At 39.9% G+C, this 25225-nt stretch overlaps 1 protein-coding gene across 1 annotated transcript in view; it reads left to right on the top strand.

The window, feature by feature from the left end:
• Nucleotides 1-25225, top strand: part of plekhg2.S (pleckstrin homology and RhoGEF domain containing G2 S homeolog) — an 83777-nt gene that overhangs the window by 34454 nt on the left and 24098 nt on the right. The window contains exons 4-8 of the mRNA XM_018233369.2: nt 16779-16879; nt 20435-20501; nt 22089-22135; nt 23391-23541; nt 23825-23956. Of these exons, the coding sequence (XP_018088858.1) occupies nt 16779-16879; nt 20435-20501; nt 22089-22135; nt 23391-23541; nt 23825-23956 (498 nt within the window). The remainder of the gene's footprint in view (nt 1-16778; nt 16880-20434; nt 20502-22088; nt 22136-23390; nt 23542-23824; nt 23957-25225) is intronic.

The raw sequence follows: 25225 nt of genomic DNA on the forward strand, positions 1-25225 counted from the left end.
TCGCACACCACAATTTGTTGTCTGTGCTGCTCTAAAAATGTGTGCGTGCACACACAAAAGCACAACTTAGAGGGAACGTGAGGGAGCGGGTTGCTGGCAAAGGTGTAGATTCATCAGTTGCAAGAAATGCCTTAGGGTGGTGGCACACGCTGCTACTTGGGGAGGTTATTCATCCAGCGACCTCTTCTTCTGGTGACTAACTTTCCCGAAATGCATTCCCGCCAGCTAGAATGTAAATCGCCAGCAGGATGGCAAGTGGAACGCTTAATTTTTCAATTTCAAGTTTCATGAGGAAACTTTGGGTGACTTTGAAAAAGCCAAAGCGATCCAAGTGCCATCCTGTCCGGAAGGCATTTCGGGGAGATTACTCGCCCAAAGAAGAGGCGAATTGCTGCTGAGTGACTAATCTCCCCAAGTAGCAGTGTGTGCCACCACCCTTAATGTTGCTGATACCATTTATAACTTGTCCTGAACTCCATGGAGGCTCTCCTGACCTTCTTGTGGGCTACTCCATCCTCTATACATATACACTTTCCCAAATAGCTTATTTTTCCTCCCCAGTTCCTCTCCTCTGTGTTTCCTTAGGTGATTTGCCTCAGAGGTGGTGTAAGCAAGACCACAAAGGCCCGGCCTAGTGCAGCATGATTCCAGGGGCAGCATGCTGCCCAGCTGCATAATTTTCCTAACGCACTGAGGACTGGGCGCACTACAAACTTCCTATTTACTTACTCGGATGCACAGTCCTCAATGCCGTAAGGGACAGGGAAAGGGTGTGTTCATACGCACCTGGGGTGGGGGAGCAGACAGACTGCGGCCGGCCTAGGGTCGTTGGAAATAGAAATCCGGCCCTGGTTGTAAGTTCTTCTTTGAGTGTGTCATTTTTAGCTGTCCCAAATTGTAGTGTGTGGTATTTCTCCCCAGCTGTGTGTCTCCTCACTGGTATTTGTCTCCAGCAGTGTGAGTGGTCTCTTATCCCTATGGTATTTCTCCCCAGCAGTGTATGTTGTTTCTCTCTATAGTGCAGTGTCTCCCTAGTGTGATCTATCCACAGCAATGTGAATGGTTTCTCTCTGCAGCAGCATATACTCCTGAGGTATTTATACCCAGCAATGTCAGTGGCTTTTCCACTGTGGTGTGTCTTCCTGAACTTATTTCTCCTCAAATGCATTGCAGCGTTTTCTTTTCTTACTGGTATCTCTCCACTGAAGTGTGTAGTTTCCCAGCAGGTTGTCCTCTCAGAGGCATTGCCCTCCACAGGCCCAGAATGGCATTCAAAATAGAACCTGGCATTTCAAGAGCATAGAAGCCCAAACGGCCCCCCACCAGCCGAATAAATAGTGACTATGGCATCTTACAGCAGCTCCTCTGGCATTTGCCAGAATTAGCAAATTGCCAGTCCAGGCCTTACCCCCCATCAGTCTTGGTGGATTTTATCCATAGTGGTGTGTGTGAATGGCAGTATCGGACTTGGACTCCAGGGGCCCACCCAAAAACCTTAGACCAAGGACCCACCAAAAATCTTTAGACCAGTACTATTATTCTTCCTCTCCTCACTAAACCTATATTCTCCTATTCTCTTTTCTTTACATACTATAATCTATTATTCCATCTATTTAGCCTCTTTGTTCCCATAGAAATAGGGAATGACCATGAAATAGGCCAAATGGTTAGCAGCATAAGGGCTCACTGACAATTGGGTCCACCGGGAGTTTTCCTGGTATCCCGGTGGCCAGTCCCACACTGGTGAGTGGTTTCTCTCTCAGATACTCAGATATGTTTTTTCTATCAGTGATAGTGATTTCCTCTTCACATACTTTTTTATTTTTTTTTTAAGTTTTTTATTTTGAATTTTTCATAACAGTTACAAACAATAAAAGACATTCATGGTTCCTTTATCAAGTACATTAGTCTCAGTTTAGTGTGTGCATATTTTGATTTCCAGTGCTGGCCCACATATCAGGTACTCCCATGGCTGTCCTTGGTGTGACCTTGTCTACTATGCCTAGGAAACATACCTTAGGAGTTAATAGTTTGGGTAGTGCTGTTTTTTCCTGGATGAAAGTGAGGACTGGAGACCAGAAGGTCTGGATTCGGGGCATAACAAAAACAGATGCAGGTAATTCGCCTCTGGGGCACTGCACTTAGGGCATTGTGGTGATTCGCGTCTGTTCATGCCAACAGTCGAAGAAGGGTTAAGTGGAGTCTATGTAGGATTTTAAACTGGAGTTATACAGTTTGTTACCCACAAACATTTCCAAATCATTCTCAATTAAGGGGGCCCCCAACACATTAACATTTGGTGTATAAATATAATAATGTTATTTCTACCAAAGTGCATAATCTTATCAACATTGAATCTCATGTGTCAGGTTTTTCTCATCAGCTCCCTTATTATTCTATATTTAAATAGCACTGATGCATTAACACAGCACTTTACAGAGACTTCCATCATTCACACCAGTTCCAACTCCTGGGGCAAAAACCCCCAACAAGTCTGTTGGTTTAATAAACAGTGGTGATCCAGGTGGCAATTTACCAAGGGTGGCAAAATCTATCCCTGATAACTTGAGAGACAAATTTTCTTTTTTGTGCTTTCTTTACAATTAAAGCACCAGGGGTGGAATCAGGTCAGCTGCCTTAGATGGCATTTGGGCCAGAAACTATTTTTCCACTGGAACTTAAGATGATACATAGCTATGATCTTCCTTAAATTCATAAGAAAATAAACCACAGGTATTTTTAAATGAAACTATCATGGTTTCTAGAAGGATACAGCATTTTTGAAAGCGCAAGCAAGGTTCAAATTACGTGTAAATGCATTTATGGTAGTCTGGTACTAATGTCCTTTCCCAATGCTGTGTAGTCAGTATTGTCTTTGTAACTGCTGGAAATCCTGGCGAAATCCAAAACCGAATCCTGGATTCCGTGCATCCGTTGTAATGTGTATGTATGTAATGTGTAAATATTGTCTCCCCAAAGGTGTATCACATCAGTGGTATTTTCGTCTAAAGCTGGCCATAGATGTAAAGATTTTTAAAAGATCCGATCGTCGTCGTGAGACCACAATTATCTCGAAACGATCGTACGAATTGTCCATCAACTAAAAAGACCATTTGCCAGGAAAACAAAGGGTAGCTGCCTGCTCGAATCCCACTAACCGCACGATAATTTCGAAGGATTGGTCGGACTTTGCTAAAATCGGTCGTTCGGCAAGAAAAATGTTTGCGTCTATGGGGACCTTTAGTGTTTGTATAGTCTGTCTTTCAAGTGATATTTCTTCTTACTGTCTGTGTCTGTATGTATATGTCTGCACATTGCCTTCCCACAGTTGTGTCACAGAAGTGGAATTTCTTCCTATTAGTCTTTGTATAGTCTCTCTCTAGAGCTGTATCACCGCAGTGAAATTTCTGCTTAGAAGTAAGTGTGTGCATATTGTCTCTCAGGTGGTGTGCCACACCAGTGGTATCTTTTCTCAGCTGTGTGTCTGCACTATCACCCTAGAAGTAGGTGGTGTCTCCCATGAGCAGACATTTCATTTCCCCCGTTTTGTTAAATTGTTTTTAGTACCAAACAGTCAATAACTACTATGAACAGAAGTAGAAGACAATATTTTAGGTGTTCTAATTCCCTCACATTTGACTTACAGTCTAGTCATTAATTATTCATATACATATGTACTTTACACGACTTTATAATTAACAAGGGTCTTCCAATAATTTAACATACAGTGATTTCAGAGTAAAAATAGAATCAGAAGGCCTTGCTCGCATGAGTTTGCAGTCTAAAGTTCTTTTGCAAAAGCACAGATGTAAAAATGGGATTTTTTTTTGGAAGATTTTCTGGTGCGGGCTAGATAATAAAAAAAAACCCTCTGTATTTCTACATAAATGCCTGCTACATAGCTGCATGAAGCCCCTCAAAAGGGCAGCACTAAAATATTGGCTTAGATTCTTCAGAGTATATTTATCAAAGAGTGAAGTTATAGATCACACAGTCGTCTAGAGTGAAATTCCGACAATCTCCATTCATTTCTATGGGATTTTTAAAAGAGTATTGTCACGGTTGGCATCCTAAATTCAGAACCGATGCTAAGCACCCTGTTCTCGGCTCTTGCTTCTGCCTTTAACAGCCGCCTTTCACCTCTGGAGGAGCCCTCGGCTAATTGGATGCCGCCAGGTTTTATAAAGAAAGGTGCAAAGCGAGGGGTTCTGAACAAGCTAAGGGTCACAACTGTAAAGCAGAGTCTTTTGGGCAGAGGGTCATGGTACACGGCGTAGGCTGAATCGTAGTCAGGTCGGGTCGGGGCAGGCAGAATACAAAACGTAGTCAGGCAGGCAAGGGTCAAACCAGGAGATCAATCAGTAGGAATAAGAATAAGTGAAGTCGGATATCAGGCAACGGTCAGGATACAGAAGTCAGAATCGTCAGGAGCAGGCAGGGGCCACAACAGGTAGTTAAAATCACAGATAATCAGAAGCTCAAATAGCACAGAAGCACTGGGAACAAGATCCTATAACGGGCAATGTAAAAAAACTATTTGCGTCTTTAAATATGTTTGAATTTCGCGCCTATAAACTGAGAGAAGGCGCCCTAAGGAACCGGCGCATCAGAGGAGCAAGTCCAGTATGGCGGGCATCCCTGCCGAGAGCCCGGCGGCGTCCCCACCGGCCCACTAGACCACCAGGCAGTGTCGAACTGGGACACCAGGGGCCCACCAAAAAACCTTAGATCAGAGGCCCACCCAAAAACCTTAGACCAGGGGCCCACTCTCAGTAGGATTATTCTTCCTCTCCTCACTCAACGTCTATTCTCCTATTCTCTTTTCTTTACATACTATAATACTATAATCTATTATTCCATCTATTTAGCCTCTTTGTTCTCATAGAAATAGGGAATGACCATGAAATAGGCCTCATGTTTAGCAGCATGAGGGCCCACTGACACCTGGGCCCACCGGGAGTTTTCCTGATATCCCGGTGGGCCAGTCCAACACTGCCACCAGGGTGAGTAATCCTCACAAGTATTTATCAATGGGTGAAAGTTCATTCTTTAATAAATACGCCTTTCGAAATTCCATAGAAATGAATGGAGAGTGGCGGAATTTCACTCTAGAGGACTGTGGCGACCTCTAACTTCACTCTTTGATAAATATACCCCTATATTTGAAGCCTTGGCTTATACTATGCAGCTAGAATGGCTAGATACAAGCCTGGCTTGGATCGTTTTGCACTCAGTTTTTCATGTTGTTGAAATCCAAAATTTTTTTAGCATTCAGACGGCGAGGGTTTAACCACCATGGAATCATCGCTCCAACTGTGCCTGTGTTAAATGTGTGCAACCAGCTGCTGCGCTGAATCAGCCACAAGAAAACAATCAATCAGAGAGTAGCTGAAATATGATTGGGGTTTGCATGTGCCGGTATGTCTGCATGCATACTTACCAACATCTGTTTTTCTCCACCTCTGTGTATCATGTACTTCTGTTTTCTCGGGGGGCCACATATGACCTACTACACATTTACTTTGCTGAAGTTATTTGACCTTGTACAGAATTCATTGTGATGAAAACAACCTACTACATTGTCTGTAACCCTATGTAATGTGTAAGATAAAATTGCTTGAAGAATTCTTAAATGTGGCAGTCAGGTGCTGTACATCCCTGGGGTCCCTCCATCTGGAGTCTCTCATAGCTACTGAACTTTATAGCTGGCAGATTCTCAGTAATGGATAGCTTAGTTCAGGTTCAGTCAAGGACAGTAGATTTGTAAATACTGCCAATAGGTCATTGGACTGGTTCAACAACAGCTCCCCGCTGTTTTAATAGCAAGTATTGTAGTGTAGTAAAAATAGTGCTTGTGCAACTGCACTTACAGAACACCATTGAACCATTAGTTTGCACCCTTTATTGCCCTATGCATAGGGCTTATTCACTGTGAGGGGGGCAGTGGTGCAAGGCAAACATATTTGCTTAAAAGTTGTCTTGCAAGATAGTTTGCACATAGTTGGGACTGGGATAGGGTGTCTTGGAAATATTTACATATGTATCATGTTGTATCTCATTGTTTGATATTTTATCACCCTTCCAAAAGTTTCAAGGCATGCTCAATGTATATCAGCCATAATTGCACAACCAAGTGAGACTGTTGTGTTTAGGGTTAAATCAGACTCTCCTGTTTTAATAGAGATTGTATCAAATGTATTAAAGGGGACATGTCACCCAGACGTAAAAAAGCTGTATAATAAAAGTCCTTTTCAAATTAAACATGAAAATGAAATTCTTTTTTTTAAAAAAACGTTCATAGCTGTTGTAAACTCATTTAAGAATCTCAGCTGTCAATCAAATATTGCCTTCTTCTCCTCTATGCCTTAGCATAGAGGCGGGGCAGACAGTTACTTTCACTTTTTATTTAGCACTTACTAGTTGTCACTGCTCTCCTCACATCCCCCAACCTCTTTTCTATTTAATTGTGTAGCCAGTCAGGGCAGCCACCAGGGGGGGACAGGGGGGAGAGTTGTAGGGGGCCCGAGGGTAAGGGGAGCCCCGGCCACGCCACACTTACTTGATTAGCCGGGCCCCCCATCTTTCTGAGAGCTGCTGGCTTCGGGAAGGCATGGACGTTTAAGGGGCCCTGGCCACCAATTTTCTTGTAATGTGGGTGGGGGGAACCAATTTTTTTTTCTCATTTGGGGTCCTAGCCACCAATATTTTTTAATGGGGAGGCCTGGCCACAAATGTTTTTTTATGGGGGCCCTAACCAACAATATCTTTTTATTTTTTATTAACATGTGGAAACCCTAACCACCAATATTTTTTTTGTTCTTTTTTTACTGTGTGGTGGGGAGGGCGGACCTGTAGGTGGGGCTTGCGGTGGGCGCAGCCCAGGAAATTTTGTCGTACGGGGCCCTGCGATTTCTGATAGCAGTCCTGTAGCCAGTGCATGGGGATGGACATCAGGTCCCCCTTTCTGGTGCACAAACAAGATTCTGAGATGATACAAGACTTGCCTTAATAACAGTGTCCACAAAATGGCTCCTGCCTGCTTGTTATAATTATGAATTCCCAGAGTGAAGTCAACAAGATTAAAATAATTTATATAGTGTAATTAAAGTTCATTTTAAAAATTTCAAAACATTTTTAAGCTAAGTGAAAGAATAATTATTATAACCAAGAGTTGAAGATATTGGGTTACCTAAACACATATATCAAAGTTTATTTTACTTTACTTTTACTTATTTTACTTAACTAACATGACAAAATAGGATTTGGAATAATTCTTTTGGATGACGGATCCCCTTTAAGACCAGCCTACAGTCAGTACCAGATCTTTCCTGTAGGAAATAATGTTATCCCACTATGACTTTAAGTTCATTATTTACAAAGCATTCTACATGTAATAATAAAATGTATCATTGTTTTCTTTAATGATGCAAAATAACCAAGGCTCAATTAAAAAAACATTCCCAGACCTCAATAAACCAGTAACTTCACAAAGGTAAAATTGACCCCAAAATGGGTGAAAATTCCCTGCTGTAATTCCTTCAGTGCCCATACACATGCATTTGCATTCTGATGAGTACGATTGATCAACTCATTCTCAACTAATTTGGATTACAGGGAAGTCTGCTGTGTGCATTAGTTCAGAGCAGACTAAAGGTGGCCATACACTTTAATATAATATATATAATAATTCGTAATTTTGTAATCCGATATTGCACAGCTGTTAGTGGGCATTTCGGGTTAAGATCCGCTCACTTGGCGACCTTGCCAAACGAGTTGAGTCTGAGTTTATCAATCTTACTGTTGAGGTCCTGGATTGTAGAAAAATCAAACTTGACAGAACGATATTTTGCCGATTTTTGGCCTGATATCGATCGGGAGGACCCATAGGGAGCCACCACACATGGGCAGATAAACTGCCGAATCGGTCTAAAGGACTGATATCGGCAATTTTAATCTGCCCGTGTATGACAACCTTAAGGCCAACTTTGGAAAATTATGTTGATGCTCTGATAGATTGTTGTAGTATGAAAGTTTTGCAACACATTGTTTTCTCTGGAATAACGGTTCCTAGGTTTGCCACTGCAAAGTCTATTCTCAGAAATTGTTTCATGTCTTAATACATTTCAAATGTCTTAGGAAATGTCTGATTTTAGACAAAGTATGTCAAATGTAAACTTTTGCACAGAAGAAAAGATGCCCCATAGTGAAATAGTTGTAATCTCATACTCATAAAATCTGCTTGTAATGTCAAGTAAGTAAGTGAATGTTTAGTTCACAATACATTATGAGTTTAGGAGTTCACAATATATTTCACTAGTACCCCTCATAACGACAAATATTATATTTTACCAAAAGTTGGGGCCTTTGTTACCTATTAACCTCTCCTTGTACATTGCTCCCTTGTGCTGACAAATATATATTCTGAAGCCTGATGTTACAAAGGCTTTCTTACAGGAAAGCAAGTGAACTCTTAGGTCTGAAATACTTTGATTCTACAATTTTACCTTGGCAGATCAAGCAATATGGCTGCTTCCCAACTTATACAGAATAGTAGGCCCTGTATTCCTCAGTCTGCCTGGCATTTGTAGTCCAGCATTTGGCTCATTCATTTTGATGTTTGGTGCCCACCCTGCCCTTCAGTTATTTCCTAGATTGTTTTTTTAGGTTGTGTCTACCATTTTTTTGTTTTGGTAGCTTTTCAGAAGACTTTTCCTTTGTGCGTCACTTCTTCTTTTAAGTGCTTCCATTCTCCCATTTCCTTCAGTAGAAAAGCTTTAGTATATTTAAACTGATGGGAAATGTATACTGTGCAGTCGGGGGAGGGGGTAGGTCAATTTATTAAATATTAATTTTACAGAAATTCCTTTTTTCTTCCTTTCATAGTTACCATCATACTACCATCTGAAAATAATTTCCAGGACACTTTCTGAGGGTGGGTGCTTTGCTTGAGATTAACTCTAAAAGGGGCATGGTGCAGCAAGCTTACCCTCTATTACTGGTTGTACAGCAGTAATTTTTCAAATTTGTTCTGTGTTAACTGTTGCTTTTCATTACTGTAGCTTACACAAGCTCTGGAAATTATTCTGGTAACAGAAGTTTGAATTACTTCTTTGCAGCTGGGCACTTTTATAAATTGCTGAATATATGGAATGATCTTAACATAGTTACATAGTTACATCGTTAAATAGTTATAGTTAAATCGGGTTGAAAAAAGACAAAAGTCCATCAAATTCAACCCCTCCAAATGAAAACCCAGCATCCATACACACACCCCTCCATACTTTCACATAAATTCTATATACCCATATCTATACTAACTATAGAGTTTAGTATCACAATAGCCTTTGATATTATGTCTGTCCAAAAAATCATCCAAGCCATTCTTATAGGCATTAACTGAATCAGCATCACAACATCACCCGGCAGTGCATTCCCCAACCTCACTGTCCTGACTGTGAAGAACCCCCTATGTTGCTTCAAATGAAAGTTCTATTCTTCTAGTCTGAAGGGGAGGCCTCTGGTACGGTCATAGTCTTTATGGGTAAAAAGGTCCCCTGCTATTTTCTATAATGTCCTCTAATGTATTTGTAAAGTGTAATCATGTCCCCTCGCAAGCGCCTTTTTTCCAGAGAAAACAACCCCAACCTTAAGTCTTCCATCCCTCTAACCAGTTTAGTTGCACTTAGTCTCTGCACTCTCTCCAGCTCATTTATGTCCCTCTTAAGGACTGGAGTCCAAAACTGCCCCCATACTCCAGATGAGGCCTCACCAGGGACCTATAAAGAGGCATAATTATGTTTTCATCCCTTGAGTTAATGCCCTTTTTATGCAAGACAGAACTTTATTTGCTTTAGTAGCCACAAAATGACACTGCTCAGAATTAGACAGCTTGTTATCTACAAAGACCCCTAGATCCTTCTTAGTTAATGAAACTCCCAACACACTGCCATTTAGTGTATAACTTGCATTTATATTATTTTTGCCAAAGTGCATAACCTTGTATTTATCAACATTGAACCTCATTTTCCAGTTTGCTGCCCAGTTTTCCAATTTAGACAAATCACTCTGCAAAGTGGCAGCATCCTGCATGGAACCTATAGTTCTGCACAATTTAGTATCATCTGCAAAAATAGAAACAGTACTTTCAATGCCCACCTCCAGGTCATTAATAAACAAGTTGAAAAGCAAGGGACCTAGTACAGAGCCCTGCGGTACTCCACTAACAACACTGGTCCAATTAGAAAATGTTCCATTTACCACCACTCTTTGTAGTCTTTTATCCAGTTCTCTATCCAGGTACAAATACTATGTTCCAGGCCAACATTCCTTAATTTAACCAGTAGCCTTTTGTGTGGCACTGTATCAAATGCTTTAGCAAAGTCTAAGTAAATCACATCCACTGCCATCCCAGAATCGAAGTCCCTGCTCACCTTCTCATAAAAAGAAAGTTAGTCAGGCAAGATCTATTATGCATAAAACCATGCTGGCACACACTCATAGTATTATGATTTGCTATAAAGTCCAGTATCTTATCCTTTATTAACCCTTTGAAAAGCTTTCCTACCACTGACGTCAGACTAACTGGCCTATAGTTTTGAGGCTGAGTACGGGATCCTTTTTTGAATAGAGGCACCACATTAGCAATTCGCCAGTCTCTCAGCACTGTGCCAGATCTCAAAGAATCCAGAAAAATTAAGTAAAGAGGTTTGGCAATCACAAAGCTAAGCTCGCTAAGTACCCTGGGATGATTACCATCTGGCCCCGGACCATTGTTTATCTTAACATGTTCTAGTCTCTTTTGAATTTCATCATGTGTGAACCATGCATCATTAGTTGTATAACTAGAATTGGGACTATTAAGAAGGAAACCTTCATTAACTGGTTCCTCATTTGTGTAGACAGACGAGTTCAGAATCTGCACTTTTATTTTGTTTTCATCAACCAGCTGACCCCCCTCTGATATTAAAGGTCCCACCCCTTCCTGCTTTATTTTTTTACCATTATTTAAAAAATAATTTTGAATTTTTTTTACTGCTTGCTGCAATATCCTTTTCTATATCCATTTTAGCTTATGGTTGCCATTGATGGTGTTAAATGAGAACAAAGGGCATTATGGGGGGGGAGTAATTATTTTGGTAAATATTAAAACAGGTCTGCAGATGATGGTTGTGGCATGCAGCTTGTACTTTGGCTCCTGTTGCAATCCCATTCACCTTTGTTGTAAGCATAAGCCAATTTATGCAATTTTTATGCAACAAGATTGGATTCCCATATGGTAAATACTTGTTTTTCAAAAGAGATAACTGGAGAGGCAATCTGAACAGATTACGGTGAAGCTGTGGTAAACTGCATCTCCTTCCAACAGGCACAGTTACATCATTTGGACCAGATATGTTGCATTTGAATAGGACAGAAATTAGGGGGCAGATTTATCAAAGGTCAAGTGATAGAGTCTTTTTTAACCTCAAATGCACTTGAATGACCTCATTTAAAAAAAAAATGGAACATCTAAAATTTGAATGAATATTACCGACCCAAAAATTCAAATCAAGTCTTTTTCCAAAGAAAAACCTTGTTAGGAAGGCTATTAAAGGGGTGGTTCACCTTTAAGGTAACTCTTATTATGTTATAGAACAGCCAATTTTAAGCAACTTTTCAACTGGATTTCATTATTTATTTTTTTATAGTTATTTGCCTTTTTCTTCTGACTCTTTGCAGCTTTCAAATGGGCATCACTGATTCCCTTCTAAAAAACAAATGCTCTGTAAGGCTACAAATGTATTTTTATTTATTTTACTTTTTATTAATGATCCTTCTATCCAGGCCCTCTCCTATTCATATTCCAGTCTCTTATTCAAATCAGTGCACAGTTTCTAGAGTAATTTGAACCCTAGTTACCAGATTGCTTAAGATGCAAATTGAAGAGCTGCTGAATAAAAAGCTAAATAACTCAAAAACCTTCAATAATAAAAAATGAAAACAATTTGCTAATTGTTTTAGAATATCACTCTCTACATCATACTGAAAGTTATCTCAAAGGTGAACAACCCTTTTAAAATCAAAAGTTTATTGAATATCGCATTAAAATGGTACATACTGACCCCATATGGCCCACCTTACGCATTTCGTACCATGAAACGTGTAAGGTGGGCCATATGGGGTCAGTATGTACCATTTTAAAGGAAAACTATACCCCCCAAACAATGTAGGTCTCTATTAAAAGATACTGAGTAAAACAGCTCATGTGTAAAACCCTGCTTCATGTAAATGAACCATTATCATAATAGTATACTTTTTTAGTAGTATGTGCCATTGGGTAATCATAAATAGAAAATTGCCATTTTAAAAAATAAGGGCCGCCCCCTGAGATCGTAAGATTCACTGTGCTCACATACAAACCACATGTAAGGTCACATGAGCCAATTAACAGACAGAGTTCTGCCTTTTGCTTCCTCACTTCTTCCTGTTACAGTTAATGTTGTAGTATTTCTGGTCAGGTGATCTCTGAGGCAGCACAGATAGAGTCACGAAATGGTGGTTCAAGGCAAGAGATGTAAAAGGGCAATATTTATGTAAATATATATTCCAGTTTGGTAAGATTCTTTAATATGTCATTCAATTTGATATAAACTATCTGTTGCTTAAGTATTCATTTTGGGGGTATAGTTTTCCTTTAATAAAGTGATATTCAATAAACTTTTGATTTTTAACTAATACTGAGTTATGGGACATATATCTTATATGCAGTATATAGTTAATTGTTGATTCCCTGGGAACTGGGGCAAGTCCCTATAACTCATTTGTACATTATGCATTAAATATATTGACTCGCCTATTATTGATATATTTGAGTGTATAAACATCTGTGGTAAGCGTCTCTCAAGTAGCATTTGGAACAGCTGAAGAGAGATTCGGAGCTGCATTGTCTGTTCAGGACATAGGGGTATAGTTTTTCTCTTTGGGCTGTTAACTGCATTTCTTTTAGGTCTGCTGATTTTGTTTCTTGTGTAGTGGTTTCGTAGTTTTTTGCCAGAATGGAATACTTGGTTATTTTAGGTCATTTTGTGGTTTGTAGGAGGTTTTTGGATTACTTTACATGCTCTAGTGTTTAGGCATATGATATATTTTATTGGCAGACTCTTATACCTTCTTGATAAAATTTGCCTCCATCATGGCACTTTCAGATTAATCTCTGTGGGGCAGATTTACTAAAGGGCGAAGTTTTCAAGGAACTTCACAGGCGCCACTTTGCTAGCGGAGGAGATAGATGCTAGCTGTGATTCGCACTTTATCGCCAGGTGAATTTTCACTCTGCCGAATGGACGTTACTCCGCAAATTCACTAAGATACGGATTTTACTCAAACCAGGTGAAGTGCATTGGAGTGCATAGATCTTCCTCATTCTTCTGTTACTTACATCATATTTTTTAGTGGAAAAAGTCCCAAAAAAACACTGGCGTCTTTTCCTTTTTTCAGAGTGATAGCCTTCAAAAGTCCTTAAAAAATGTTTCGGGTAACCGGGTTCCATCATACATTTTCTAACATGGAACATTAACTATACAGTTGGCTCATGTGTAGGGCATTATACTTACTCTATTTTCTTTATTAAGGTTCCCTGGGCTTGTGTAATGTAATGTATTTGCTGCAACATATACGTCCATTCAACTTTAAATCTCCCGCCATATGCAAATTAGCCTGAGCGAAGACCTCTAACGAAGTTGCGCTAGGCAGAATTGAATGCTAGCGCATCTTCGCTTTGATTTGCTTGCTTTGCCGAAGAAACAATAGCGAAAATTCATCAGTAAATTCTAGTAAAGTAGCGTTGTTTGAGCGAATTTTCGCCTGGCAAAGTGTTGCGATGGCTGCGAAGCCGTCGCTGGCGAATTTTCGCCGCTTAGTAAATTTACCCCTGTGTGTAGTCCCATCTCACTGCTTAAAATTAAAGTTGTCTGTGGAGAATAATCCCTTTCCCACCATATTCAAAATGCTGCTTAGATTTCAGCTGTTTGCCATTGAGACCACTCTTGACATTTAGGTGTGATAAAGAAACACAGCTTTTTAATTGTACCATTGTCTAGAACTAGATTTGTGAGACATTTTATTTGGAATGTTTTGTGAAGGATTGTGTACACCACAGGTTCCTTTTTATCTGTAATTTCTTTGTTTGCTGAGTGAATGTTATGCAATGGAAGTATAGGGTTTGCTCCACTGTGTCATAATATTAGTATTTGGATTACGCATTAGCTACTCACCATGATCCCAAGTGCCTGTATTTTCTATTATTATCCCATTTCAAAGGGGAAGGAAGGGGGAGTAGTGCAATAGCATCTCACTGTGTATAAGATCTTTACTGTAAAAAAAAAAACAACTTTATTACTGACAGGTGACCATCACAGTTGGCTGTTATTGTGAGACATATACATTGGAAGCTATATAGGACTGGCATTCAAAATAATCTCTGGCATTTCAGGTACACAGAGGACCAAACAGCCCCCACCAGCCCATTAAATAGTGACATTGCTTCTAAAGATGGCGATCCGCTCTAAAGATGGAGATCCGCTCATTTGGCGATGTCACCAAATGAGCAGATCTCTCCCCGATATGCCCACATTGAGGCGGGCGATATTGAGCTGATCCGATCGTGGGCCCTAGGGCTCAACGATCTGATAAAAATGGAGGCCATACGGGTGGTCGGATTGCTGGACTGCATCAACAAACAGATGTGGCCGCGACCCAACTCGATTTTTTTACCCTGCCCGATCAACAGCTGGCCGACTTTCGGCAAGATATCGATTGAGGAAGCCCGTCGGATCCCTACACACGGGCCAATAAGCTGTCGGAAGGTTTTATCGGCCCGTGTATAGTGGTCTTTACAGTCTATGTCTGTGGAATCTTACAGCGACCCCTGTGGCATTTGCCAGAACCCCCAGACTTCCAGCCAGGGCTTGAACTGGTAATCATGGATTATTTCTTCCTTTTTACGATATTATCTCACATTTGGAGAACAGCCTGGCCATTGGTGTGTGTTTCATGTGTTTACATGTAAACTATTATTTCTACAAAGTCAAAATATTTAATATTTTTTATAGGATCCCATATAGATAGCCATGTGCCAATATTAAATAACTTAGTGAACATTACACATTTAAAAGCACTAAACTGACTTTTTTTTATATTCTCTTCAAATGTATCTAATAAAAATATTAAGTGGTGTTTGTGTTATTGTTTGGCTAGCCACCACGTCTTCATGTGCAAGTCAACGAAAACTCAACTTGCACCCAAACCTAATCCACAAAACCTTAACCCACAACCTAACCAGCAAAATGTTGCCACTGTATGACCCACTTCCAACTAGTGTTGCCACCTTTTCCTGAAAAAAATACCAGCCTTCCTATATATTTATCTTTTTCCATATTAAAAACATTCGGAACAACCATCATTTTTACCGGCCAGGTGGCAACCCTACTCCCAACCCGTACCCACTTCTTCTTACTCGGTATTCTACTTCTGTGTGCACTTCTGGTCTAAGACAGGGAATCTTCAGGAGCAGTAGAGGAGTGTACTTCCCCAGTCCATTTATTACATTAAAATAGTATTATTATTATTCTTTAGTTAGACTAGTCATTAATATAGTAAGTTAAGTTGAAAAAAAGACACACGTGGTCATCAAGTTCAACCTTTTGACTCTATATTTAACCTGCCTAACTGCCAGTTGATCCAGAGTAAGGCAAAAAAATCCCATTGGAAGCCTCTCCAATTTGCCTTAGAGGGGAAAAAATCCTTCCTGACTCCAAGATGGAAATCGGACTCGTCCCTGGATCAGCTTGTACTATGATTTATCTTCCATAACCCTGTATTCCCTCACTTGCTAAAAAGCCACCCAACCCTTGTTTAATGTATCAGCCAGTACAACTGATTCAGGGTTGGATAAAAAAACATCTCATTCATTAAAGGTGCATTCATTAAAGATGCTTTTTGCACTTCTATATAGTTGCAGTCAGGACTTGCATACATGACCACTGTTGTCTTTATTTTTAAATATGAATCAAGTTTACTCTGTTTTATGCATCTCTGTCTAGAGACCTCACCACTACAGCTATAGAATCATGTTTTTTTTATAATGTGGACTGTTGCTTATCAGCGATTATCTAACAATCGCCTACAGAAGTTAATTTAATTAAAAATGAATTAATTGTGTGATTAAGTGAGAAAACCCAATTAGGCAACTCCAGGTTGCTCTATGAAATGTTCCTGTTATATTATATTACATTTTAAGAACATGAAACACACTGAACTCAGCCTTGCCTAAGCTATCGAAGACACGCTGTATCTGAATGTCCCCCATTGCCCCAAATGGAGGAAAAATTATCAGATTGTGTCTTATGTTGCACCATCCATTAAAGGCTGTGCCACATTTTGCAACAAATTGAGGAGGAGTTACCAGATTCTTGGATTGTGTCATATGGTTTCATTTGTGCTATCACATTCCTTAATATTCCAAGGTCATTACAGTTTGTTACAGACTGCTTCACCTCTGCCGGGCTGTCTCTAGAGTTGATCCCAATGTTATTGATAGGGAAAAAAGATAAATATATAGGAAAGCCGGTATTTTTTTCCAGAAAAGTTGGCAACCCTAGCTGTCTCACACTGTGCCCAACAATGTTTTGCTATTCCAACTGTTCCCCTTTGCCCCTTATTACATTATGTTTTGCCCCTAACGCACAACTAACACTGTATCAGATTGTACATGTGTGCTAAAGTCAGATTTCTACTTGCAGGATTACCTGGGCTGTATCATAGACTGTGGGCACCTTCCTCTCAAACCTGAGCAAGTCAGCACTTTATTCTGCAATATTGAAGATATTTATGAGTTCAATAGGTAAGTGGAATACTTCTATTATGCCCCCCATGGTGTCTTTTCTCTTCTTCATGAATGTACGTATTTTGATAAACTAGGCGATATAATGAGTAAATCTCCCAGCCCATTCCTGTGCATCTGCAGGCTGACCTCTCCACCCCCTCTCCTTTTTACAAACATGTTGGCTCTGGTTTCACAAGAAGGTTTAATAAAATACAGAGCTGGGGGTTTAAAAATAACTCCAGGCTCTTTTAGTCGGCGTGTGGGGAGGTGTGGGCTTTTCTCTTGTGCCTGCCACATCTGGGATAGGTTTATTATGCCGTGAAAGCCAAGGTTCCCAGCACATCAACAATGTGTGACATCAGCTCAAGAACTCGTCATTTGTATGTGCCAAAGTACTGCCTGCACCATATATGTTCTTTGGGGCATATAGACATATTGTCACAGGACAAGAGTTAATAATTAACTTTACAAGCTTTATACGGAACAGGAGAGCTCTATTAAAGTGATGTCCACAGCTTCAGAGGATGTACAGTCATTATAAATGTAGTAATGTTCCACAAAAATAACTGTAACGTGCTGTCTGATTTTAAACCAGGGACCTGCAGTCTGCTATGTAGTCTGCGATACCTCTGTTTTTATGAGCAAACAGCTAGAGTCATGGTTCTTTGAGTTTTCAGGTAGGCTTAATATGGCCATACACATTAAGATGCACTTGTTTAGTGAGGTCACCAAATAAATTTTCCCCGATTTAGCCACCTACATTCTAGGTCAAATACGGAAGATCTGATTTTAGGGCCCCTAGGCTATTTGATTGGATACACAGACAGATAAGTTGCTGACACAGTCTAAAGTGACTAAATTGGCAGTTTTTGCCCTTGTATGGCCAGACTAAGGCTGGAACTACATGGTGCGCATCCTTCCAATCCGGCGCAATGAGAGGAAGCACAGGCGTCAAATCGGATGCACCGAATATAATGTAAGTAATACAAATGTCGCATCTACAAACTGATTTCATCCAACACGACAAAAGATGCGAACGCTGCACGTTGCGTCTTCATCCGACAGTCGTGTCAGATGAAATCAGTTTGTAGATGCAACATTTGTATTACTTACATCAGATTCCGCACATACGATGTGACGCCTGCACTTCCTCTCATCACGTCGGATCGGAAGGAAGCGCACCGTGTTGGTCCAGCCTAAATCTGCTCAATTGTTATTATTCTGGCCTCAGGTGCTCTGAGTTAACCATCAGCTCCCGAATATAATCCCCAGCTGATTTCATTCCCTTCCCATTGTTAGTCAAGTTTGTTTGTTTGCTTCAAGTTTCCTGAATCCCAGTTTTTTATTCTGGTTCCTGATTCCTGCCATGCTGTGGTCCCTTGTATTGATTTCCTGGTTTTAACCCTGGTCTGTTACTGTTTACAAGTTGTGTAATACTTCTGTTGGAGGTTATTGGTTCTGACCCAGTCCATGTCACTACATCTAGCTGTGCTCTTACAGGCTACTTTTCTGAGTTTTATGTTTGGCTTTCTCGTTCACTTCAGTCTCCGAATTCTTGTGCAGCACTCAAGTAACCAGGCCCAAAGCCAGGTGAATATTATAGGCAGACGGTGGAGAGGAGGAAATGCTACTTTTTTTAAACACTATCACATTTCTATGGTATGTTATAAAGCCATGTATATAGAGGAAGGACTATGCCTGAAGAGGGAAATCAGATGTAGTGGCCACTTCATGAATAGACACAGAAGTCTTACATCGTGCAAAGTTCTGTGTAATCAGCCACAGTCACGTACAAAGGCTTCTTTATATATTCATATTATTATACTCAGTGGATGAGGTATATAGTGATGCACAAGCCTTTTGTCAACGAAAGTCTGGAGTAAATGGTCGCTACATGCAGCAAGAACTAGTAGGCAGTTGCTGGCAAATAAAGTAGGAAAAACCCCACTAAACAAGTCTTACAATATAGTGCCCAAGAATTTCCCTGCAGCACTGCATGATTCTTAGGTACAATGTGTAGTGTGTGTGACGAGATACAGTATTTCCGCCTACAAAGCTAACTTTTGTACTCTCATCTGTAGACCATTAAATGCTGGATGCCAACTTCAGGAGACTGGATAATGCTGCTGCACATGATACACATTTCTACAGTTCAGATATTAATGAAACTCAGCACCTCGTTATCTTTCTGTGCTCCCACGAACACAGAAAATAAAATGGACAGATTAGCACAGGAAAGGGAGAGAGAGATGTATTAGAGGCAGAAGTTTGGATGGGCATTATATAGTTCTATGAAGGACAAAGATTAGGAAATGAGATAATAGTGGGAAGGGGACACAAATGAAGGACAATTTACAAAAAAAGGGAGTGAAGGAAATGATAAAGCAGATATGGAACAGAGACAGTGATATGGGGAGTGTGAAAACACCAATAAGATATATATTAAGAGTATATGTATGGTAGAGGGGAGATACAGGTAAAGAGAGATACAAAAAAGTCATTAGCGATAATGTAAATTAGAGAGAAACCCTCAATGAGATCAGGACCAGATTGTATATAATTTGGTAGCCAGCATTTCACTAGCCTCTTTGTGACTGCAACAGCTTAGATAATTACTTAAAATATTATACCCGGCACTCTTTGGTCCATGGGGAAATATTAAAAAACTTCTCTACAGTGGCCATGTAAGCCAGTATACAACAATGCCATCGGTATGTTTTGCAACAATAAGGTTGCAAAGTCTTGAGAGAGCTCTTTGCTTTTACCCATCATGAGATGCTTCTTGTATGATACCTTGTCAATGAGAACCCTTTTTACAGGCTATCAGTTAGGACTAAACCAGCTGACATTAATTTGCCCTGATAGGGACCTGGGGGTTTTCTAGATAATGGATTTTTCCAAAATGTGGCTCTTCATTCCTTATGTCTATTAGAAAATCAAGTAAACATTAAATAAACCCAATAGGCTGGTTTTGCTTCCAGTTAGGATTCATTTTATCTAAGCTTGGATCAAGTAAAAGGTGCTATTTTATTATTGCAGTGAAAAGGGAAATCATTTTTAAAAATGTGGATTATATGGAAGACAGCCTTTCCATAATTCTGAGCTTTCTGAATAATGAATCCCATACCTGTATGTACTGTGCTTTTGTGTATTATATAAATATATATATCTATATATATATATATTACACAAAAGCCATGAATATCTTGTAAATTATATCCTTATAAATGGTGACTAGTGATGTCATCAGTTATAGTCAGAGAAATGTTAACAAACAATTAGCACATGATTAATGCCCTTCTTTCTTTTATTATCGATACTACTTCTGCATGACTTTGTAACATACAAGCTCATTTAACATGTAGATGCATGTTATATCATTCATAAACGTATATGTAAACTTTCCAAAAATTTGACATGTGGACACACAGTTTATGTGACCTTGTTTTCTACATTTGTAAGCAATTAGCATTTTGTAGGCTGAAAGAGAATCTCTACTAAACGGGAATTCTAAAATCGCTTTTTCCTTGGTGATTTGTATCTTTGCTGTTTTAAATTTGTCTTTAATTGCAGTGAACTACTGGAGGATCTAGAGAACTGTAACTCTGCCCATGGGATTGCTGAATGCTTTGTCATGAGGGTAAGAGAAACCTCTTATTATTTGTATAGCGCTCTTTGAGGGCAAAGCACTGTATAGTAGAACAGTAAATTAGTAAAATAAGGCTTACAGTCTAAATGGGAGGGTAACATGCAGACACAAATTACAGGGATATTAAGTGCTGTAGGTTACAGTGGTTGACACATACAGTATAAGTGCCAGTTCTTAGTTCAGATACAAGTGCCCTTTTGGATGAGAAGAGGAGAATTCTGGCAGCAGTGTTTAATATAGACTGTAGTGATGAGAGATGTGAGTTAGGGAGGTCAGTTAGTAGAAGGTTTACATTAATCTAGTAGGGATAGGATGAGAGCATGCATGAGCATCTTGGCCATAGCACGTGAATAATAGGGACAGTTTTTGGCAATATTGCGTAAGAAAAAGTGACAAGTTTTGACACTGTGTTAATATAATCCAAGAAAGAGAGAGAGGAGTCAAAGATTACCCTCAGACAGCAAACTGAGTTGACAGGGTTAATGAGCATGCCATCAATAGAGATAGTAAATGGGGGTGTAGGACCAGTTTTAGGGTGGGACTCCACGGGCGATTTCCGTGCGCAAGAATGCAGATGTCACGTCGGATGCGACAGAAATGCGACAGAAATAAGATAAGTAATAGCATTGTTGGATGGTGTCACAGCGTTGAACAGACGCACAATGACTGTCGAATGCAGATGCTGCATCCGACAATGCTATTACTTACCTTATTTCTGTCACATCTGACGTGACGCCTGCGTTTTTGCACAGCGCCTCGGATCGCGCGGAAATCGCCTGTGGAGTCCTTCCCTTTGGTGGAAAGTAAATTAGTTCAGTTTTTGTTAGGTTGACTTTGAGGTGGCAGGTTCATCCAGTTGGAGATAGCTAGGAGGCAGTTACAGATTTTAGCCTCAGTTTCAGCTGTTAATGAAGGGGTTGATAAATTGAATATATTTGGGCAGGGTCAGACTGGCCCACTGGGACACCGGGAAATATCCCAGTGGGCCCCGGTCCTGTTGGGCCCCACTCTCTTCTCATGGCATTCTCCCTCCTTGTTTGACCTTCCATCCGCATGCACAACCAGCATTCTCCTGCCCTCTCATCTGTCACCCTTTCCAAAGAAAGATTGTTCGTTTCAATGTAACGATCTGCAATTTACTACTCATATTAAAATAAGTAGGAAAAATAACAAATCAGACGATTTTTCTGGCCATTAGTTGACAGAAAGCAATTGTATGAAAGTTATGTCCTGAAAATAATAGTCTCACACAAGCAATTTAGAAATATTGCACACCCTTTAGAAAGATCAGCCCGGTGCACAATATTAGAAGATCAGCAACCTCACAATTGGTCTATGAAAAAGGATATCGGCGCATGAGGCATTAGCGTTGCAGGGAGCACCCTGCTCGTTTATTGTGCGGAGATGCAACGTTTCGGGCGGACATACCCCTTTGTCAAGCATGGAAATAATAGTGACAGGCACCGATGGATATCGTCAGCTAGGCAACACATGTAAAGATAAGCAGATTTGTCTTTTTTTTGGAGCCATGGATATATATTGCCTGTCTCTAATTGCACTGTGTGATTCTTATTACAGAGTGAAGATTTTGATATTTATACATTGTACTGCATGAACTATCCCAAGTAAGTCTCTGTTGCTCTGCTAGTGCATACTCATCGTCATTTTTTATCAGCCAAGAAGGATTTAGCTGAAACATATAATTTATTATTATGGGTTTTTAAACTTTATATTTCTTTATGACTCCCTATAATATCATATAAAATATTGTAATTATTCCCCCCATTCTCTCTTTAATAATAATCTTAAAGGAGAACTAAACCCTGAGATGTTAAGTCCCCACTGGCTCTTCTCCATTGGTCCCCTCCCTGCCTCCCTCCTGCACAGTCTTACCCCAGAATTCTGCTCCCTCTTGAAATAGTGACCGCACATGCAGAGTGAGCGCAGCGGAGCTCATTGGCGCCATCTTCTTCTCTTCAGTAATCTTCGTGAGCAGCATAATGGCGCATGCGCAGTTGGAGCAATCTTTCGGTTCGCGACAACTGCGCATGTGCCGAAAGAGACGGAAATTGCCGAAGGGGAGAAAGAAGACACTAAGATTACCGAAGAGAAGAAGATGGGAGGACGGGAGGAGGGCCAGGGGGTAACTTCACAGGGGGTCTAGTTCTCCTTATTTTTTTTCCCCATACACAATGATGGAGAGCACAGCCCACCATTTAATTTATACAAGTGGTAGTGCAGGGTGTTAATCTGGAAAATCCAGCAGCACTACCACTTGGACCTTGGCCCGTGGTTCCATAGTTATGTCCCTGGTCTGTTACAGGGGCGATTTGGGCCCCTAAGCCTCCCTGAGTTAGCTTCATTTATATAATAACAGCGGGCCCTTTATACTTTTTAGAGGATTTAGCTCTCTCTCTTGCAACCACTCCAACCTGAAGGCCAGTTCAAGCAAATTGCATTACAAATTGTATTGTTTAAATTTATACATTTACACTCAGCATTATATTTATATATGACACTGCCCTAAGCACTCCTTCCCAATTGACTTCTGCATATTCAGCAACATTTCTAAAAAGTATGGTCTTTATTTATATATATATGTTCAGTATAAACATAAATTGTATGACAGATCAAATAAATCATTTTCATTAAATGGCATGGATTCTCTCAATCTTTTTCTCTTATTTGTCTTACTATTCAGTAAAGTATTTAGTAAAATACTAACAGAATAAATAAAATATACAGCAGTAGTACGTGCAGTAATAGTCTTGTCATGTTACGGTTCAATGAATTTACTGGATAAATGTTTGATTACTACAACTTTCTATAAGTAGGCACATGCTCCCTGTATTATTTTAACTTTCCCTTATCTCTATCCAGCTCAGTGTCTGTCCTCCATGAATGCATGAAGAGCGAGGAACTGGTACAATTCTTCAGAGAGCGCCAAGCTAGCTTATCACACTCACTTCCACTGGAGACATATCTCCTCAAACCTGTGCAGCGTATAATGAAATATCACCTTTTGCTACAGGTGAGGCTGTCTCTTTGGTTTGCCCTCAACCTCTTATTATTGGTCGTTTGAGATTAGAGAAAATATTTCTAATTTACAAGCTCAGGTTTGTGAGGGGTTCAACTGCCGGCAGGTAGACTTCCTTTGACTTGAAGCACCTCTAGTGTGATAGAGCTTTTCTTACCTACGATGTATTTATTAAGGATGCTAGTTTACATTTGCCATATATATTTGTCATATTACCAGAAATCTGTTCTATGCATAAGCAGAGTTATATTTCTTTTTTAACCCTTTCCCTTCACAGGAGCTAGCCAAACACTTTGATAAAAATGCTCCAGGTTACGAGGTAGTGGAGGAAGCCATTATTACTATGACTGCAGTGGCCTGGTACATCAATGACATGAAGAGGAAACAAGAGCATGCTGTCAGATTGCAGGTATACAGAGAGGCCCAGGAACTCAAGATGTTTAAGTAAGGGGTGGGAGTGAGTAAGAATGATATTAGATCAGAGGAAGGAAAGTAATTGTTTGAAGAAATAGAAACATGACAGAAAGAATATAAAGAAAACAATGTGGAGTGTCATGTGTGGATAAGAAAGGTAAGAGGTGGCTATGAAGTGCTGTGCAATACAGTTATGGGATCTGTTATCCAGAATGCATGGGACCTGCTTTCTAGGTAAGGGGTGTTTCTGTAATTTGGATCTCCATACCTTAAGTCTACTAAAAAAAGAATTTAAACATTAAGATTCAAATTCAAATTTTCAAATTTCTCTTTTAGTCAAAACTCACACATATCGAATTTAAAAGCACCAACTCAAATGTAAATTTGAATGTGAGATTTATCACATCTCGACAGTTGTAATTTGAATATTCGCCACCTAATGTAGAAGTCAATGGCAGAGGTCCGTTGAACCATTTGAATATGTTAATTGCCTTTCTGACATTCAAGATGTTTTTTGTTTTTTTTGTAGGAAAACTCATTTCGGAATTTTGTGGTCATTCGTATTCGATCAAATATTAGACATTCAAGATTTTTTATAAATAACCTCCCATTCTAGTAAATTCAAATTTATTAGAGTTAAAAAAAATTGAAATTCGACCTTTAATAAATCTGCCCCTAAATAAAAAAATAGGATTGTTTTGTTTTTCAATTATTAATAACTATATCTTAGTTGGAATCAGGTTTAAGGTCCTGTCTTGTATTATAGACAGTGCCGGGCCAAGTCAGCCGGGTGCCCTAGGCAACCCGGCGACTACGCCGCCCCCTATCGTTTGCTCATGCGCCAAGAACGTGCAAGTACGCATGTGCCGGGGACACACAAGTGCGCATGCGCGGCCCATACACTGAGGACGCAGATACTGTATGTATAAGTGAGCAGGCAGAAGAAGCCTGGCGCCCCTCTACCTTTGCGCCCAAGGCGCCCCTACCACTAGTTCCGGGCCTGGTTATAGAGAGAAAGGAAATAATTTGTATTTTTTGTAATTATTTGATTAAAATGTAGTCTATGGGAGATTGCCTTCCTGTAATTCGGAACTATCTGGCTAATGGTTCAGATTTCTGTAAAAACATGGATTATTTACTGACAATTGACGGTAATTTGTAACAGGTGATGATGTTCAGGATTAACTATTATGAAATGATATAAGGACCATATATGAAAGAGAGAAGGAATTGAAGGGGTTGAGAACAGCCACTATTACATTGT

The sequence above is a fragment of the Xenopus laevis genome, chromosome 8S, assembly GCF_017654675.1.
Source record: "Xenopus laevis strain J_2021 chromosome 8S, Xenopus_laevis_v10.1, whole genome shotgun sequence".
NCBI lineage: Eukaryota > Metazoa > Chordata > Amphibia > Anura > Pipidae > Xenopus > Xenopus laevis.